This window comes from Hyalella azteca, unplaced genomic scaffold, assembly GCF_000764305.2.
Source record: "Hyalella azteca isolate HAZT.00-mixed unplaced genomic scaffold, Hazt_2.0.2 contig9815, whole genome shotgun sequence".
Classification (NCBI taxonomy): Eukaryota; Metazoa; Arthropoda; class Malacostraca; order Amphipoda; family Hyalellidae; genus Hyalella; species Hyalella azteca.
Window position 1 is genome coordinate 178,489 of NW_025939875.1, and position 22,045 is coordinate 200,533.

Here is a 22,045-nt window from a genome sequence, read left to right on the forward strand (position 1 = left end):
TCAATCGCTGTGCCTCCTACGGGCGACATGATGGCAGGCAACCAGCCTAAAATGTGGTGCACGTGGTGATGGTTCACCACAAGACTCAATCGGATTTTAATAAGAGTAAAATTATCATTGATAGATTAAATTACTCTTGATCCGCATATTAAAGAAAGAAAAAATATCGATGCTTTTCTCCGTCATCTGCTTCAAAAATGCTTATAAATTGCCTAATTGGTAAAAATCGTTATCGAATGATTATTGTTATGACATCCTTTTGTAAAAAAGTACATTAATTTCATAATTTCTTACTCACCTGCGTTACAAATGACTTTCGCCAGTCACTAAATACAGATTTTCTGAATACAAATAAAATTAGTGAAATCTTTGGTAGTCTCTGCCCTAAAAAAGTGTTCAAAAACGCCTCTTCTATTGCTTCAACTGCATCTGTGGCCAATTTAAATTTGTATTGAATCATTATGCTGCAGAATAAAATTCGTCTATTCGGCCGCTTCCGGCCTCGAGGAGCTTTGTTGATCTTTTGCATCACCAGCCTGGGCTAACATTTGGCTTCTGTCTTTTGTCCTTCGCCTGCTGCCTTTTTGTGAAAGAAACTCTGTTTATCGCAAGTTTGCTCTCATGTATCTCCTTCATTAGCTGCCTATTGTTGCCACCCTGATCGGCTTGCGTACAATGCAAGCCAACGCACTGCACCAAAACACAATTGAGTATGTGCATCAGCATGGTCAACTACTGCACTGACTTGGGAGATTTTTATCATCCTGATTATATTTATCGTTGCATAGTATATCACGTATGTATAGTTAAAAATAAACTTCTGAGTAGTTTTATTTATGGCAATATATAATAAGTGTACCTCCAACGACGTGAGGAAGATGATGAAGTATGAGGATTGAACTACTTAAAACTTTTTCTTCATTATTTATATACCAGTATAATTTAAGTCACTCAAAATCTTAAGTTTGCAATTTATTTTACTTTAGAGTTGATTTCACTACGAATTGCGATTGCGAAACAATTGAAACAATTATAAATCACAACAGTGTTACAGTCTACTTACAGATTTAAAAATTATATCAATAACGTATTTTACTTACCATCTTCGTCTTTTTATAGCACGGCTAATGTCCCACAACAATAACTGACTTCATATCAGTTCAAGTAATATGAACCAATATCCGGCGAGCCTGAAAACTAATATCAGTTCAACTAATATAATATCAGTTCAATTAATATGAACCAATATCCGCCGAGCCTGAAAACTAATATCAGTTTAACTAATATAATATCAGTTCAACTAATATGAACCAATATCCGCTGAGCCTGAAAACTAATATCAGTTCAACTAATATAATATCAGTTCAACTAATATGAACCAATATCCGCCGAGCCTGAAAACTAATATCAGTTCAACTAATATAATATCAGTTAGACTACTATAGATGAACCAATATCCGGCGAGCCTGAAAAGCACGATCATAAATCTGATTCTGGGCAATGCGTCGTGTCGGCAATGCTTCTAGCGAGCGGTAACGTTCAACTTGACAAATACGAGCTTGGCACGCAAGTTTTTTCCAATCTCAACAGATGGGAAGCAAAATTAAAAGTTAACTTCCTTTTACATTTAAGATTTTATGATGTACAATCAGTAAATGCAATAGCACTAAAAAAATATCGTCCCTCAGAACCCAAGTTTAGTGAGAAAATCATATGGAAAGTGATGAGGTTAACTTATATTTGAAGTTTATATATTCCACTTCCGTTGCAGAGCTCTAAATTTTAATAGTTTTTGGGTTCATTCCATGTTAGTGACTACAAATACACCAATATTATGAATGTGGAAACATTTCTCCTTCATTACCTGTTATGTTTTAAAATTTGACTGTTTATTATAATTTTTTATTGTGGCGTAAATTTTAGGTATAGTTTCAAGTTTTGTTTATACTTTGCACTTCTCTGTCCGGCACTAAACTCGAGGGTTGTTTTGATTGCGACCAAACTCCTATGTGCACAAACTTCATTCAGTCTTGGGGAAACCCAACACCCGAAGCTGATACAGTTTATTCATTTCCTTCGCATCATCTCATCATCGTCTGCGGAGGCTCTTCATCAAAGTTCGATCAAGCTAATAATAAGATGAAGTACAGAGCCATTGAAGAAATGATCAAAGTCGCCGCTGCTAACACGCAGCCAGGATAGCTTGTTGTCCTGACCATGTTTACGTTACTGCGCTTGTATTCACCATTGTCTGCACTCGCTTCAGAAAGTCATGTTTCTTTCAGTTCCGAATGTATTTCCGTCGTACAAAATGATGATGAAATCTTCGGCAACGAGTCGGAAATAAACAAATACTGCTTTGTATGTGCTTCGTGTATGGTAAAAGAAAGTGCGATCTAAACATTAATTTTAATTGTTGATTCTTTATATTATTATAAATATTCTGTTCGTTATAAAGTACTCCTGTAACTGTTGGCCATTAGCGAAACACGGGCAAATTTCCTGTTTCGTGTAAAAAGAAAAGTTTTCTCCACACGGAAGTTGAACATGTGTTTGCTCGCGGCTAATTTTACGAGCACTCGTCGGGAACTGTTTTTCAAGACGCTACCATTCAATGGCACTTGATTAAAGAATCATTGAGATTCTCTGAGCAGGTAAAATCTCATTATTCCTTCACGTAGCTGAACTCGCGCGCCTTGATCCTTGTTGCGGTCTGGTGCTGAGTGAAGCTTTGTGGCAAGATACAAAAGCTTCACTGTTAACTCCGAGACATGAACAGCTACAATGCAATTTTACTCACTTTCACTAATGCTTTGTCTGAATGTTAGTTGTTATTAGTGTATCAGTGATACCATTCACGACATACATTTTCGACGTAGTCGGTATCATTCACCAAGGATAGAAATTTATTGAAACTCGAGTCTCGCTGCCATATATCCAATGGACTTTCCGATATCACAAGTGAATAACTCCCCAGCGACTCATACGCAAAACGCAAATTTTTGCTCAACTCAACAGCCCATAATTTTCATAATTTGATCGTATATATGTGCATGAAATTCCGAACATATGTAATTATTAGTAATACGTCGCGATAGGAATTATTACAGATTTTCTAGTCAATGATTTTTTAAGTAAAAAGGAAAAACGCAATTTAGTGCAACTTAGCTGCGTACCACAACGCAATATTTTGAAGGAATTGTCTTTAAATTAAGAAAAAATATGTAGTTATTTGCAATACGCTGCGAAAAAGCTCGGCGTTCACATGCTATCTAAATTAAAATTAAAGCTCGGCTTCAATTGTATAAATATTATACATACTAAAGATGATCTGGTCAATGCTGTTTGACTAAAAAGTAAAAGCGCAATTTTTGCGCAAATTAACAGCTGATATTTACTCATATTTTATTTATTAAAACGAATCTTACAAAATTTTGTTAGGTTTGGTTAAAAAATGGTTTGGTTAGGATTGGTTGGGTTAGGCTGTTTATTATTACATCAAAATGATCTAACCTATCCTAGCTCAAACTATCCTAACCTAATTTTTTGAAAGTATCTTTTTAATAAAAAAGAAAGAGCGTAGAAATCCGTAGTAATTTTTATCTTGGCGCATTGCTGAGGCATTTATATTCTGAATATCATGCAGATCCGTTCAGAATACTGCCAGAATCTTGAGCCACCATTCATATAAAAGATGCCTTTTTTGGGCTTTAGTTCCAAACGAAATGTTCCAATTATCTGTAAAGATTTCTGTCGCGGCAGATTGCTAATAATTACTCATGTACGGAATTTCTTTCAGGTAAGTTCAGAATTGTAGGAATTATGAGCGGTTCAGTTGTGCAAAAGTTGCAATTTTCCTTTTAGGCCGTGGCGAGTTCGCGGGTGATTTTGCAGAAGTGTCGACTATATATGTATATGTCTGCCTTTTTTTATAGTTTCTTTGCAAATTTGACGCCTGTAAGTTAATTGGCTAACTCACTGTTCCTGAAAACTAGCCAGGAAAATAAAATATTTCGCAAAAACTTCCCTTCTTCCTATCACTCGTTCAAATAATTCGGTAGGCCTCTCAAATTTGTTTAATTAATTTTTCATTAGGAAATCAGGAGTCAATAATCTTTTACCAAACTCTATTAATTATATGAGGTGGAAGTAAATTTTAAATTTTGATTCAGTTTAAAATTCCTATTCAGTTATCTATTTGTCGACTAAAATTATTGTGCAAGCTTTATCAATTTAGCAATTCCTTTCCCTAAAACAATTTTTCACATCCCATATGAATTGAAAAAATCTCGAACATATTTAACACTCGATTAAGATTTTCTCCGTGCACATCATAAATCATGATATATTTGAGCGATTCCAAAGGCACCATCGTCCACCAACACGAATTGTTCAACCAAACAACACGGATAATCTGGCCAAAGCCCACCGTGAACACGGCTTTTTCAAAGGCGGAACACGGGTTCTTTTGTGCCCGATTGGACTCGCTTTAAAATTCATGAGAGTGAATGCAAAAAAGCTGAGCGGCTTCACAGAGATTAAGCTTCGTAGGATAAATGTTTAAAGTGACAATTTGTGAAGCTTTGGAGGGGGATGAGAGATGCTGGGGAAATGGAAGGGATGCCAAACAAAGAAGGAAATAAAGACTTACCCTCGGTTGAGGGTCTGATTACAAGCCTGCGATGGATAATTGACAGAAAATCTATGCAGTAGACTATATGCAACTCGAAATAAACAAGTCTACTGTTATTGCATTTAAATATGAACTTTATAATAAATAATATGGAATATTCAGAGGATTTAATGGGTACCTTAAAAATGCGAAATAATTAGGAAAACCAATGCTTAATTCGACCAAAATATGTAAGGTTCGAATATATTGAGTTTTAAAGCTACGCTACTGAGTCGTTATTAATATCATTCATAATAAAAGTCTTAGTATTCTTTATAAAAGAACATGAAGAAGATAGCACGAACTTTGAATAATATATTGCAATTTTTCATTTAACCTCCCCCATGCAGTTCTTACCCTAAAGGGAAACAGACGTAAAATTTTTCTCGTCATATGACGCACCCTTTCTGTATAAGGAAAGAGTGACAGGCGTGCAAGGTAGAAGGGACGGTACAATACTACGATGTGTCAGCGTATTTACACATCCGAGTGACACATCTGGTCACTTCCATCTGACTATCAACAATGAACTGGAACATTTTTCTTTTGCTACAGTATTCTGAGATTTTTGTTAAAGGATTATTCTTTGGCTTTCCGTCGATAAAAACAAGTTCAGGAAACAAGGCGAAAAAATGCAATCGAAATAATGTAAGTTGTGATTGATGGTGCCTTTTAATATAGCACGGTTTTTGAATATAACATATCACATAAAAGTTTGCAAGCAAGATTACTGAGCGCTAACAAAATCAATATCAAATCAAAATTAAACTCTTGTTCTGTGGCGAAAACAATATCAAGATAGCGCTTCATATTTCTAGGCCAGCTGATACAGAATAATTTGGGTATAATCCTGATAAGAAATGCCTGGCTTCCTTGTAGTGAAGTAAGGGAGGGCAGTCACAGTGAACAGTTTTTCAATCTTCATGCGGATCATGAATACGAATGATAATAAATATTCAATAAGTGAGTGTCTTGGCTGACTTCTGTTGTTTGGCAAAGTATTTTTTTAATGTATTTATCATCATAAAATAACGGCAATTTGAATGCGTGCTCATCTATGTTGGTTATAGTAAACGGAACAACGTGTGCAGCTTTGAGCTATTTGTTATTTTTGGAGTACTTGGGTTGTTTGAGAACTGGACTGTTTTGAGTATTTCAAATGATGAAATCTTTGAAGAGCTGTCGTGTACGATTTTGGTAAGGATGTAATTTCTTACCAATTGATCGATGCTTCTGAAAACTTCTCGCTAACGGGATGGAGCAATACGCTCCATTCATTTATTTTATCGTTTTCGCTTATACGATATTTATAGTTAATGAATCCTCTGAAACAACCAAGTGATGGGATTAAAGATGAATTTTTTAAATAATGTTTATTGTGTGTAAAAATACATGATTTTTTTGTTACAAGAATATAAAGCGGGTATTGAGCTCAGGGCCTTTCCCATTATTTAATTGTAGGAGTTTCAATTGCGAATAATGCACCAAACAAGCGACAGTCTGCAATAGGAAATTTTTATTAACATTTTATAACTAGTAAAGTTTCGTGATTTTTCTGATAATCGTCCTCCCTTAATTACAACTGGGTAATCAGTATAAATTTCATCAAACATAAGAAAACAATTATTAATGAACATTGAACTACAGGCCAAAACTTTGAAATTGGGAGCAGTAGTCTTGAAAAAGTATCTATGATAATCTAGAATTCCTTTACCGATCTAGAATTAATAAGTGGAATGTAAAGTTGAGATGCAAGGTGTTAGTATTCAAGATTTCTCGAAAAAAATTTTCTTCGAGTATAAATTTTATATCTTAACCCTATACCGCTGTGTGCCACTCTCCGGGACATAACTTTCAACTTAAATTATACGTAAGCTATTGAGTGTAGCAACCTGAGGATATTTGTATGCAAGAGAGAATATTTTAAAGTTGTCGTACGTGGCGGCAACCTTCAGTGCAAGTCATTTTGCGCTCACTAGAACATACCCTTTATAAAGGGTATGTAAGTATATAGGCTTGTGACAATATTGCTCCGGTTACTCGTGTCAGGCGGTAAGGGTTAAAATAAAACAAAAATTAAAGAGAATGGGAACATTGACATTAAATCTTAAAAATCAAAATCAATGGAAGTTGTTCCATCTGTGAAGAACATGATGAAAATTCATACAAAAATAAATTCCTCGTTGAATCTGCTAAAATAAAAGTTAAAACTGTTCAATGATTCAGTTAATCACGTGAAAGAATTGATGTCTTGACAAGAGTCTTGAGCAATTCGTTTCTTAAGGCTTCTGTTGGTTTCATCAGACTTATTAATTGCTAGAAATACTTATATAACTCCTAAATGTCACAGTCTTAATCTGCTTAAAATTTCAATTAACACTAATTAACGATGGCGATAATTGATTTGAGCTCATTCATGATATTCTCCGACGTTTCATTAATTTCTCCCTGTAAAACTTATATTATCAATTTAAATACGCTTAATTATCAAAATTTTCACTCCGCAATAATCTTGACAATTGTGACTTCTCAACAATTAAATCATCGCAAACTTTATGAAATTAAAAATGAATACTCATGCTTTCCGCTCCTGTAAGGTTTCTACTTTGTAGATCGAGATTGAAACGAAAATTGAAACATGCATTCATTACACTGCGGTTAGGACTTTCACAGCGGCTCCTGATGTAGACTAATTTTAGAGTTCTGAGTCCTGATATTAAACTAATTTTGCTCTACCGGGTCAACTTTGTGGGATACACTGATGATATATAAACATACCTGTACCTGACAAGCTATACATTTCCTAATTGCTGGGGCTCTAAGTTCTATAATATTTTTCATGATGAATATGTCGAATTAAAATGCTGAGATATGAACGGGACTTCTTAATTAATAGATCAATGGAAAATATTTGCAAGCAATTTTATTCGATTTAATGAAAATCATTGGACTTGATAAGGATGCGGGGGAAATGGAGAGTAGGTTGGTGGGTGGGTATTATATGTGGGTGGGGATGAAGTCATGGTCCCCCAGCCTGCCATCCCCTCTCGTGGGGAAGTAAACTCGCATGGTGTCTGGGGATGCAGGGGAGCGTTACTAACCATCCCAACATTCAAAGCAGCCCCCATCTCATGACACTGCGGTACTTCTTGCGTTCTGAAAGCCCCGTTAGTATTTGAAGGATGATAAAATCCTTGCATAGGGTTCATGTCTTGTCCGCTGGGACTCATTCCATTTGATAGAAAGCCCATGTGGAAAAACCCATTTGGATTATCCATGATACTGCCATTATGGAAGTTAGCGCTTGAAGGCAGTCGTGGACTACCACCCATTAGGTCGCAACTGCGCACCATTTCGCTCAGCGTCCATATGTAGTTGTAGGCGAACCGCAGCGTCTCGATCTTGGTGAGCTTTGTGTCGTCGGGGGGCGTGGGCAGTGTCAGACGCAGGCGTTCTAGGGCAGTGTTCAAAAGGTGCATCCTGTGGACACATCCAGTGGGTTGTTAGAATTTTAATTTCTTACTATAAAGATCAAACAGAAAGTTTAGGTTACAAAATTTAAATTAAAGGAAATTGATTGTCTTCCAATAAGCCATTGCCTGTAATAACAACAGATCGATCATTGGCAAAAATGGGAGAACTGTAGTTAAATCACTGGTGAGCTCAGCCAGCAAATTAATTAATGATTGGATACAGAAGATGTACTCGAAGCTTCATAATTTAAAAATTTCTATATGAAGTTTCAATCCGGATAGCTTCTGATCGACGGCTCGTATCCAAATTAATGCATTGGGCATCCTACTTCCGAAGAAGATCTGATCGTGAATTACAGAAAGCCATATGAATATAAATAAAGAAGAGATTAGTCGACTTACTCACAAATTGAGAAATGGTGAATAAAATATAAAACAAATTATCATCATACATAGTGTCAGTCATCATTCATCCTTACCTGTTTCTCTCTCTATCGTTGGCTTTCATCCTCCTGCATCTCTTCACTCTCGCGACTTGGGACGGACTCCGAGGTCGTTTTCTACTGCCACCAGAAGACTTATTACCGGCCTCACTACTGCCATTAATTATATTCTCGTCATTAACATCTTTATCCTCAGATTTAGATGTGGCGTTGCAAGATCCAGACTTCCGACTTCCAACAAACTGATGAGAATCTTGTGAGTTTTGCCCATCATCAGTCGAGAGCTCGAATTCTTCACATCCAGATTCACCGCTCCTGTCGCTGCCGTCGTCTTCACCTTCTTTCTTTACCAGCGAGTCTAAAAATGATGAGAATTTCGTGTCGTGGTGCGACATTTCTGCGCTGCAGCTGCTTGCGGGCCTCACTTTTGGTTGAGTTTCGGGCGCAGATGAAGAGGAATTTAATATTTTGGCTGACGGTGGTTCTGTTTGAGGAAGAGGATGCGTAGGAAGAGTAGCAGGATTCGTCATTGAATCATCGACTTTTTTGTGCTCGGTATTGGGAATGGAAGAGACTTTACTTGGAGAATTAGTTGCAGAGTTTGATCCAGACGACATTATTAATTTTGTCTGCGCATTTATATTTTTTTCTGCTGGTTCCTCAGGCTTAATTTTGATTGAAATTTTTTGCTGGTTTTGTGGTGCATTTATGCTCGGAGATTGCAAAACTTGTTCATTGTTGAAATTTTCATTGCCAGAAAATATTGGCTTGGGGAAAGATTGTGGGGAGGATAATTGAACGGGGAAGAAACGCGGGCTAGGATTGGGTATCGCATTATTAATGGAGTTGGAAAAATTTGCTCCGTTATTAGGGAAAGAAAAGTCCCCAGCGTTGGGGATAGGAGGAGGCTGGTGGACAACTTGGCCATATGGAGGGGGAGGAGGTCGTACGGGGTGATGGAGGAGCTGTTGGGGATCTGTGGGGGAGCCGTGGGTGGGGGTGTGGGGAAAAGGATAGAAGCGATGCGGTAGCGACGGGGAGTTTGGGGTCGAAGAGAGGTTCTGAACTGGCGACATTTTCAGAATATTCCACGACCTGAATAAAAAATATTAGATAATTTTTTCGAATTGAGCTATCAAATAATTTACAATGTTCATGTCGTGTATTGCTAGTATCTAAAATAAATTAAATACTCGTCTCAAACCCCGTAGACTTTTTGAACAAGCACATGCCCATTAGAATCACAAAGAAAGTAATTTTTTGATGGAGAATAACTATGAGTTTATTAAAAAAAGTTGCACATATTCATATTTCAGTGGTAAAAATTCAAAACGAAAATACAAATGCAACGGCTACATTTTTCGAAACACTGCAGAATATTAGCATTTAGAAACAATTAGAATATTGAGGATTTTGATGAGAGAAATTATACAAGGAAAACTTCCAAATGAAACAAAATCCTTAACACATTAAAACTATAAAAAAAGTAAATTCATGGCAATTCTATACTTTTCTAGAAAAAAACACAGTAATTAATAGTTACACGTTTCCCTGACGATTTTTGTCTGTTGTAAAAACGTGAAAATTATTCAAGCATAGAGTAATTTATGGACAAGATTAATTTTGTATAAATGTCGTTTTACTTCCATAGTTTAGATTGAATGCCGAGGTACTGCTTTAAGTTTCTTAGTCAGAGAGCATGGATTGGCTCATTAATTATCTTAATGGGCAATTCCAATAATTATTCTGATTTTTTCAGGTAATAATCCTCGTATCAGTTTGATTTTCATACTACATAGCAATTACTTAACATGTCCATTAGATAATAAATCGTAATGATCATAAATGAATTAACTTACTTCCTGAAAAACTCGCGATTTGTTCAGTTCATTATTCCCACAGGAAGTCACAGAGTTAAATAGCCGGCGTGAGAGTCAAATCCATGAAAAAGCCAATCCAGGTTTAAATGCCCCAGGAATTAAGTGATGCTGCACAGTACAGTAGCGACACAACCTGCCTCCTCAACGCCTCGTTACAAACTGGAGTCTGGAGTGGCGTGCGTGCCGTCATTCACGGCCTGGTGAGCCTACAACACGCGCACGTGCTCCGCCATACAGTTGCCAAGTACCAATTTATTTACACTAGCGACGAAAAATTTACTGTTCACAGACTGAAATCTTATCAATTAATTAATTAGATAACATATAAATTGGTTCCATTGGTTTCCGTAAAATGTAGGCTTTAGAGTAAAGTACACATTTTTAAAGTTTCTTGAGGAACAGGTATAGGACATTCTTGATTTAGTCAACTCACAAATGAACAATAAAGCAATATCTTAATAATAAAAAATTCGTCATACAATAAATTATTTCATTTCTCTTTCCACGATGGATCATTTGCTTTGAGTCTAATACACCTAAACTAACTAGTGAATTAAATCAGTTGAATTCTACAAAGCACCAGCGAATTTTCAGCGCAGCGGAGTTGTTGGCATCCAGCGGGTGACCCAGCGGAGCCCCGCCCGGCCCTAGCACCAGCAGCCAATAAGGGCTGCGCCATCTGGCACCTAGGACCAGGCTATACCAGTCCTGGGTTACAGACTTACAGCAGGGTCTACATTAAGGGAAAACTAATACTTTAATTGCATCAAGTTCTTCAATGAGTAATCATTCGTAATAAATACACGTGGTGGACAAGATTGATCGGCAGTTTTTTCAACTATGGGCTTCAGGGTTTACTATTTGAACTCTTCTGTAAATGGGTCTAAATATGAAGGGAAAACTAATAGTTCATTTGCTTCAGGGTTTAATATTCAAAATAAATGAAAAACGGTTATATTATTCGTACTGAAAACCTGTTATGGCTAGAAGAATTACGCGTGTTCTGATAGCGGCTACCCCTGGAAGCGGTTTATATTGTATACAAGATTTTACTGTCATTTACTGTCATTACATCTTCTAAATTCTTGAGAATAAAAATTTAATTAAGATCATATAGAGCAAAAAAATTTAGTTAAAGGATTTTAGTACTGTTGAACAGGTACCTCTCTCTTATTTAATTTTGAAGTTCCCAGCATATTTGCTCAGTGTTATACCTGAGCTCGATGATCGCTGCAATTTTATTATATTAGTATATATGCTGAATCCCGTTATACCTGGTTTCCTTTATAAAAAAAATGTCCTTAACGTGTTTATAAAATACATCTCATGCATTCCAATTAAAAAAAAACGTTAACCCAAACTTTCCATAAAAATCTCAATTGTCTCGTCTTTCAAAAAATGAAAGAAAAACTATTTGCGTGTTGCAAATTTGACTATATAGATACAGATTTTTAAATTCATTGCTAACTAATGGTCCAATCCTCTCCTCCCAGGTTCGCAATGCCTTACAATCATTGCAGTAAAAACAAATTTTTCAGTCCTGTTATATCCCGACACGATACTCTTGGATCTATGCGTAACAGCTCTTATATATATTTAAGCTGTCAGGATTATAAAACACAAAAACACACTAACTTCGACAAATATTTAGCAGATAAGCGAACAAGCGATCACTACTGTGTGAGAAATAATTATTTAAGTGTCTGGGATACTTGAAAAACTTGACGGTTCTAGAAGTAACAGTATCAAGTTTTCGAGGTGGCGGCTCCAAAGTTTTATTAAGGTGACGGAATCTAAGATCTACGGTAATCTCATCAAAGTTTTAAGGTAACGGCATCGGAGTTTTTAGGTAAAGGTATCAAGGTTACTAGGTAACAATATGAAAGTTTTAGAGTAAGGTTATCAGGTTATAAGGTAACCTTAAGATGATGAGCCAAGAAGTCGCCAGCTTAAGAAAACCATTCTAAGATTTGCTAGCGATTACTAGAAAGCCTCTAACACCAATATATTCGGATTTAAATTAACCAACTTCATGCTTAAAGTTTAACTCTCAACTAGTCTGATGTCTTATAATAATCAGATAATCAAACTGATGATTATCAAAGTAACCAGCAGTAGAGTTACCCCTGCCATCTGTGTTCCCGTTACCATGTGTTCGCACCAACAAGCCAACTGCTCCTCAAACGCCCGCCTGCTCTGAGCGCGCGTATATAATACGCCATCAATCGCCTCTGTCTCATTAGCCTTTCAAGGGATTCCTATTCATGGCATATCGGGGCCAGCATTTTTATACACACGCAAAAATAGGAGTAGATGATGGATAAATTTGGTCGCGTATATATTATGTTGTGATACAAGTATCGCAATAAAAGCGTGATAATTAAGTTTCAATAAAAATCCGATATAAAAATACAGAATTTAGGTAATTTTTTTCTCGTCTTCAATTATTAAAATCTGCATGTGAAATCGCGTTACATATTTATATAATTAAACTTTTTTCTATGTATTTTAAAATCGTGCAAATTATTTTTAATTTTACGATATTATTATTCTTAATTAATTTAATATTAAAAATGTGACACCTGAAATCAACTTTCAGTACGTCGCTGCAAAGCCGAGCATCAATTTTAGACTAATTAATCGTGCCAAGAGCCCCCTCATAAAATGGTGAACAGAACAATGAAATGTCGGAGCACGGAAATATTCTATTTCATAAAATAATACTAAAATAAATATGATGAAGCGCACTCCACGTTCCCATCGATGCGCACCGGCAATGGCAATCATAAAGTCGATAATTTCATCAGGCATCACAATTGAATGCTGACAAGACCTCGATTTCCGACTTTTGCACAGCTTTTGGGTCAGTATATTTACATAGCATAGCTACAACACATTTTGATAGACCAATATACAGTGGGGGGAAATAAATATTCGTACACTTGAAAAATCGTATTTTAATGTATGTAGGTACACATACTTAACAGGAAAAGTGATTTAAATTATGTATAGAGACGCATAGTATTCAAAAATACTATCAAAAGAAATTAAATCTCAATGCAACAACTTTTTTCACCCGAAAAGTGAACATGTTGCATTGTTTTTTGTTGCATTGAGATTTAATTTCTTTTGATAGTATTTTTGAATACTATGCGTCTCTATACATAATTTAAATCACTTTTCCTGTTAAGTTTATGTACTTACATACATCAAAATACGATTTTTCAAGTGTACGAATATTTATTTCCCCCCCACTGTAACAGTTGTGTAGTATCATGGATACTTCTAAATTCCGCTTAACCTATCTAAAAGTCATACAATAAAATAAGATCAAACTTTCAATCCGTTTATGATACCAACTTAATCAACGCAATCAACTAGAATTATATAACTCAAGACTTGTAACAATTTCTCTATCGAAAAGAAATTTTTAACTATAGAAGTGTTTAGTAAAAATATCTATTACATGTGATTCTCGGTGTTAAAGTTTTGCTTATTATACTCTTACAGAGAAAGGCGATTACAATTGCATTATAAACATTAAATACTACTCACTTCATCGTCACTATTGAAATACACGTGCGAAAACAATTCACACTCAGGTTAGTATAACATAAACCTGATCTTTTAACTGCATCCAGAATTGTTTCCAAGGTTAGAATAACTAAAAACTGATCCTTTTAATGCATCCATAATATCGTTTCCAGTAGAGCGACGAAGAATCGTGAAAAATACTGCTCACTCTATCGTCACTATCGAAATACTTGTGCTAAAACTATTCAACTCAGGCTAGAATAACCAAAACCTGATCCTTTTAATGCATCCAATATCGTTTCCAGACGAGCGACGACGAATCGTGAAATTCTCGTAATGCGCGGCTTGGTTCACGCGCGATTACGATCGAGCGCCGGAGTTAGTCAGGCGTGCCATGTGTGCTTCCTAAGTCGGGATTACGACGGTGGGTCCGATCGAGAGGGTCGCAGTGCGGTCGCGGGCAGGTTGCCGGCTACGGATAAGAATTACAAGATTGGGTTTGTCGCAAACTTAGACGACACGCACTGCATGAGGTCAAGATGTATGGTGCTGGACGGCTTCAGTTCAGCATCAGACGAAGTTTATTATTTAGGAATCGGAAACTGTGAAATAATTGAGAATGAGACTTGTTAAAATATATACGAATTAATCAAATATATCATCAATAATCAGACAAGGTACAACAGATTATTCAGAATCCAAAAACGTCTTCCAAAGGATTCTTGGTAAGTCTTACAAATGATTAATGACGAGAAAAAATCAATCGTAAGGATTCAGAAAACGCCTAATTCATGATTTAAAATAAAAATGTGTGTGATACGTGAAATTGAATAATGTTTTTATAGGATGAGGAATCAGAATATTAAAAATATAAAATTCAAATAAATAGGCTTAATATGTGAATCAGAATAGAGCATGAATATGAAGGGGGATCATGATCGGGCTTATACGTATGTGATTAAGAATCAGAATTTGCCGTATAACATGAATGCTGCATGAAGCATTTACATACATATATACTCACTAGGTACATTTGGGCTGATCATGGGCGATTGTTAATTGGCCATGGGTGTCGAATATGAAAAACTAATAGAGGTTAAATATTGGTCAAAAATCAGGAATCTTAAAAAGTAGTAGAATTATTTTTTCTAATATATTTATTAACAGAAACATGTAACAAACAAGAAATGTCAAATTCCTCTAATTCTATACCCGTCTTCACTTCCAACTTTTTACCCTTGATCTTAAATTTAGTTCGTGTCCTATATAGGGTCGGGACAGTAAGGCATGCGTGGGAGGTATAGAGTTTGACGTAACGCGTTCAGTTACGCACGTTAGGAGACAAAGCGGCGTGACGACGGTGTTGACGTACCAGAGACGTATTAACCAATCACTAACAGGGACTTAAGTGTAGACTAAAAAACCTCCACAAAAATTGCTGCTCGTTTAGTCTGGCACAGCCTGACTAAGTGATGCATAGAAGGATACATATTAGAAGAATTTTTGTGATAGTATTAACGCTCTTATTTTTAATATACTATAAAAGTGAGACTAAATATAAAAATGCGACTAAACATTACTAGTAGAAGCTCTCCCCGGTTTTAGACTGACAGTGAGAATCAAAGACAAAAGTTATTTATTTAAAGGTTGAAATGTAGTTTATCAAAGAAATATCCGCGAAAAATTATAGAATCTCCAAACACACTTATATTTACTTGAAATCTATTGAAATAATTTACAAAAATATTTAAATTCTATTTAACCATCACAATGGCATTTAATTGTACCAGTATTTTTTTGCTCTACTTGCGCGACTTGTCGGAATACAATGCATATAAATTAATTTCCAATGCGAACATGCTTTTTAAAGCGAGTTGATCAGTACGCTGGGAGTTTTTCAATTTACTGCATTTGAGGAGGACGGCAGTTCATTTTTAGTTTTAATTAAGAGGCCCGCCTCTTGCGGTTTGGGTTTTGGCCAACGGCTAATTTGCGTGCCTATCGTAGGTAAGGAACGTGGCACGCTCCGTATATCTTCGTGTTACGCTAAGTGCTACTTAGTACACTACTGCGACGAGTACGAGTATGTTTCACATTCTCGTCGTGCTCGAACTCAATAGAAATTATCAACATTAGAACCGAAAAATTAATTGATTTTCTTCTTAAAGGAAAAATCAATGGAAAGTTTTTCACTGCATTATTAATCGTGATTGATGGTCATAAAAATCGCCAAAATATCATAATTTTAAACCAATGTTGACATATTATGTTGCCAAATAGCTGGCTTAACAAAAGTTCGATTTAAAACTATAATATGCTGAAACAAATTTATCAAGAATACTGATCTTAAGATACGAAATAATTTTTTTATTACCGAAGAGACTCTAAATTTCGGGCCACACCCAAAAAATTTAAGATCTCATCCGTGAATTGTATTAAAAAATTTCACAGAAAATAATATTTTGTATATTTTATTTCAAGCGGAAATGCTGAAATTTAAGTAAATGTATTTGCTACAAATTGAAAATTTATATTTCGTGAATATAATACCAATTCTTATGTTTTATTAAAAAACTTGGATGAACTACTCCGGTGAGGTCCCTTATGCTAATTAATGTTGGTGTTTTTTAGTTTGAGTTTTTAAATAAAGAGCGAGTAAACGAAAAATGAACAAACAAGACTAATTATTCAAAAATTTCTATAGTAAGGAAGCAGAAATAGGTTAAGAGTGACACGAGTACCAATGAAAAGTTAACGAAACAATAATTTAATTTCTTGTAAATTTTTAGCAGAAAATTATATATTAAATTTAGCAAAAAATATTTAAATAAATGCTTTTAATCTCTCGAACGCACCTGCGAAAGGAAGCTATCTGGAATGAATACTGCTGGAATTCAGTTTGGAATGAATACTATTGGAATTCAGCTTGGAATGAATACTTTGGGAACTTAGTTTGGAATGAATACTTTTGGAATTCAGTTTGAAATGTATACTGTTGGAATTCAGTTCGGAATGAATACTGTTGGAATTCAGTTTGGAATGAATGCTTTGGGAATTCAGTTTGGAATGAATACTGTTGGAATTCAGTTCGGAATAAATACTTTGGGAATTCAGTTTGGAATGAATACTGTTGGAATTCAGTTTGGAATGAATACTTTTGCAATTCAGTTCGGAATGATTACTGTTGGAATTCAGTTCGGAATGAATACTGTTGGAATTCAGTTCGAGTTCCCGCGGCAGCTAGGGCGAGTCAGAAATAAACGCGACTAATTCCCCCAAATATCTGGTGTGAACAACAGATCCTGAAGGAGGTTTGTCTACGCGTCACAGACAATTCCTTCTAATCCTGCTGATGAGTCGCCCACTTCGCGGTCACGTCCTCTGCCTTAAAGTGACCAACCTATATGTCAAGACAGCCCACACAAAGCCTTCACAAATTCAACAGTACAATTGGAACATAATTTTAAAAATGCAAATGCTACGCAATAGATTTTTATGTGAAATCTTTGAGTACACAAAAACTCAATGCGATGTAATCAACTGAGACGATGATAAGCGATTTGACGTTTGGTTAAATAATGTGAGAAAAAAACGCTAACTTAAAATGTTAAAATTAATCAATTAGCAACAAGCATGTAAAGAACCCTGACCATGCATGTAAGAAATTTTGAAGCTAAGAAACATGTCCAATCATCACTTAAAAGAAACACAAACAGGCAAAGTGACAAATAAGCTACTAGATGAGAAAATAAGGAGGATGCGGAGATGAGAGGATGCGTGGCAAATTGATAAGAAAATGAAAACCGAGCATGAAAGCAAGTTCTAAAAAACTAAAAAAAAAAATCCGCTATATCAAATAATTGAGCGGGTAAGTGCATAAAAGTAAACCAAAAATTACCACACAGGCAGAGGTTGCAAGGAAAAAAAACATTATTGACGACTGTGAGAATGACAAATTCTCGTGAAGCCCCCGTAACATGTAATATCAATATAAAATTAACAAAAGTAGAAAATAAAAAATGATAGACGATTAATAGGTTTTAAGTGTATTCTAAAAATTTTTTTGAAGCCTGATATTCCACGAACGCGTGAAAATAAAGCAAAATAAATCAAACCAATTTGATAATTTATATTAGAGGAAAAAAAATTCATAAGCAAGTTCGTCCCCTTGCTCCTGCGATTGGCTCGAAAACATTTTCGATGTGTTTCGAAGTGTTTACGTAGACGAATTTACCAAAGAGCATATAATGGAAAAAATAAAACAAGTGGTCATGATCTGAAATGAGCAGTGTTTAATCTTGGGATTTTGGTCTCTTGTGTGTGTCTTTTGTGATCGTGATCTTCGAAGACACATTTTCCTAGTTTGATCTGCGAGGTAAGATCTTTGTCCGCGACCACCCGAAGTGAGCCATGGAACAATGCATGGCTTGTCACAGGCCCAACGCTGTCTTTGTGTGGCCATCAGCGCGAGAATTTGTCGCCACGGGAATGTCTTTATTTGAAAACAATGGCAACACCAACTATAAAGTAACATCTTCAGTCAACTTTGATACATTTGATATTCATGCACATTAAGCCGATAAATTGTCCACTTTAACACTGTTAAACGTCCTGAAATTAAGAAAGATATAAGGAATGAATTATCCGTAATCAATTCGATTACCGTAAGTCTATTAAACAGATGCCGTCAAAACTTCAAATATTCCCCTCCATCTTAGAGAATATTCATAGTTAACAAACGCAATAACATTAAGGATACCATTTTTCACAAAATTATCAGTAATCTCAAACATCGCTCTCTAGGCGAGCTGATATCCTCCGTGCAGCGTGCCAAGTTAGTAGCGAAAAGGAATCACGGCTGAGGAAAACAACGTGTTTTCGGATAATTAGTACATGATTGGAAAACTTGCATTTATCATATTACGATTAATGATTCTACAACTTTATCTTGAAAGTAATAAGAGAGCTGATAATTACATGGAACGCTTCACGATTTTGTGAGAGATCCTTGGGCTAATATTCAATGTATTGTACACATTTTAGTACTTGTACCGTGGAAGCAGATACACTGAGTGACATTCCTCCATCAGGCGCATGAAACAACAGGCATGCGATCATCTGATTATGTCCGAGTTCTGATAGTCTCGATATGTCACTAATTGGAAACACATATGAACAGTCTCTCATTAAAATGCAATTGACGAAAACGACTTGGACGCAGATTTGTTTAGTGAAAGAATCTGCGAGGGATGATTGGTGTAACGCTAAAGAATATGCATGCATAAAACTTGAATTCAACATTCAAATTCTATGGTTAGATCATTGGTACATTTGTACGAGCATTCTCTATGACAGATGAGACCTTTACCTTTAAGTCATACACTTAAAGGTAAAGTCATTCCTTTACCTCTACTTTTTACCATTACTTTTTAACCGAGCAATGTCAGAAAGTCATATACTTTCTGACATTGCTCGAATCAAGACGCAATCTAAAAGCAATTTGACAAAAAACTAAGAGAACTAATGAAAAAGAACTTTGTTTAAATATTATTATGCAAAGAATACAATCGATTTTAAAATTGATAATTGTGAGAATATTATGAGAAAAACAAGTTATATAATCTTTATTAACAAATTTTTACCATTATTGAGATCCCTAATTGTTAAACGGTAATAACAGTCGCGATATTCTTTGAAATTGCAGTATTCTCTGAGCTGCTTCGAATGTTTATTGTAAATTTTTCAGTTCATAAACATAGGTTCGGTTACATATGGTCCACAATTTGGTCACATCTAGCGTACCTGCTTCGGCGGTACATATACTAAAATTGGAACGATACAGAGAAGATTAGCATGGCCCCTGCGCAAGGATGACACGCAAAATCGTGAAGCGTTCCACATTTTTAACCGCACTAATCAACTTCACTAAACTCCTGTAGCACGCACCAATTCTCATAAATTACACTGAAAAAAAAATTCAAATATAATTGTGAAATTCTCAGTCTTTACCCAATACTCGCGCTCGGCTTAGAGCGCCGGAGCCCGGCAGTGCTGGCTGCGGTGCGCGGGTTCGAGGCTGGGCGGCGGCGGTTGTTTTGAGATTCTGTGTCCGGGTCCGGCTGTGTTTACGAGGTCATTGAGGTGAAAGAAGGAAAAATTAAATTATTTTATATTAATTTGAAATGTTCTAGTAATTGTCTAATATCATGAAAATAATGTTTTAAATTATATAGATTTGTAAAACTTAAAAAATCCAGTTTAATAATAATTACGCGATATTCTCTCTACTTATGCTTTTAAAGATATTCTCTCTACTTCTCTTTTTGCAATTAATATAATTTTTCAGTTAATAATTAAAGCAACTGCCCCTTGCACTGATCATTTGGTTTGTAACGCGGGCTCCAAAAGCTCACATTGTTTTACATTAATGAGTGATCGTGATTATGGTAAAAGTTGCTCGGTAATATATCTAAAAATTGCTACATCCTTGAAGGACGAGGAAACGACTCAAGGTTTAAAAAAAAAATGTATGTGCTACGTTCACAATTCACCTTCGAGATAGACGCATCACAACCAACACGAACATTAGACTCAAATATTTGTAGCAGTTTACATTTATTGACAAACTTATTATTTTCAAACAACCTCAAAACAAAATGAGGAAAGGTCCCTCAACAAAATTTCAGAGAATAATATTCAAATCCGTACCTTGAATTGTTGCGGGTTTATATAATAATGCGTGGTCGAGGCATCTTATATCAAACAACACACGTGGTTAACGACCTACACAACTTCAGTGCAACATCCCAGTTATCCCTTTTTCCTCGGTTAAAACATCATTATGAAATTATACAAAGAGCCCTTTACGCACGTCTTCATTTTTCTGAGCAAATCAATGTACGAATGTAAGGGATGCTCTGAAGCCACGTTATACGAATAAGTTGCAATTAGAATTTTTACCAAGTACTTATAAGACTTACTCATTGTAATTAAGTCTATTCTACTGCAAGCCAACAGGCCTGCGGTGCAAATAATATGCATCATTTGTCATTTGGTCTTATTTGGTGTCAGCATCCGTAGCATTAGTGGCCAAACAAAAATGTATCTGACTTTCATCAGGGATAATTTTGTTATCATTAAACTGACACAATTAGGGGATGCTGATTTATCTGGCCCTAATGCTTTAATAAACAGCTTAACAAACGCGAGCTTCTGGTGCAGTGCATGCGTCAATATTACTTCCATTGAACTAAGAGAATTTGCTACTAAAATGTGTTGCACTGCTGATTTAATATCGCTTAACTCAAAAAGACAAGGAAATAGAGGTCCTAGCAGAAATGCTTTAATTCCGAAGACTTATCACATATCTTAAAATATTATTGTCTTATTCCGTTTAAACAGAATGATTAATCGTAACGGTTGCATAATTTTTTCCACTGTGGATCAATACAACAAACTGAATAGAAATATGTTTGAGTTTTAAAAGAATAAACGCAACTCAGTAGGGTAACGCAACAAGTGCATATTTCAACCTTATCTCATGTGGCATCAGAGCAGAAAAGTTGAAAAATGCCGACGAAAACTTTAAAAAAATTGAAAGACGTCATCACTTTTGGAACTAAAAGCCATGCTAATAAAACATAATAAATTATAACCATTTAAACCATATACCTTATAAGTTTTTATAGTATGGATGATATCCATATCTAAAACAGCTAATTTTAGATATAAAGCATTTTGCATCAGCTTCATAAATTTAACAAAAACAATAAACATTTTTTGGTTTATTCAGTTGAAATATACTGTACGTAACGAGCATTCCGTTTAAAAAAGAAGATTTTGGAACACGTAAATCTTCACTGCACTGCAATGAAGCAAGTGAAGATAGAACCCAATAACTTTACTTATATATTAATTATATTATATACTTCTATTATACATATTTTTCCACACCGACATGTCAGGCACTTCAAGAAACACAAAAATAGCTGCTAGGCAACGGCGTAATAATTATTTCAGTTTCAATAATTATTTTCAATAAAT

At 35.5% G+C, this 22,045-nt stretch overlaps 1 protein-coding gene and 1 non-coding gene across 2 annotated transcripts; one reads left to right on the forward strand and one right to left on the reverse strand.

The window, feature by feature from the left end:
- Positions 1–7,486: 7,486 nt before the first annotated feature.
- On the reverse strand, positions 7,487–9,251 carry LOC108677406 (neurogenic differentiation factor 1-like). The gene is made up of 2 exons (XM_018165625.2): positions 8,625–9,251; positions 7,487–8,152 (listed from the first exon to the last, which is right to left on the reverse strand). Exons 1-2 carry the CDS (start codon positions 9,203–9,205, stop codon positions 7,615–7,617), a joined length of 1,119 nt encoding a protein of 372 aa, XP_018021114.1. The 5' UTR covers positions 9,206–9,251; the 3' UTR covers positions 7,487–7,614.
- A 10,549-nt stretch (positions 9,252–19,800) lies between these two features.
- On the forward strand, positions 19,801–19,907 carry LOC125178441. The gene has a single exon (XR_007156896.1). It is a non-coding gene; the product is annotated as a U6 spliceosomal RNA (small nuclear RNA).
- The last annotated feature ends 2,138 nt before the right edge of the window (positions 19,908–22,045 follow it).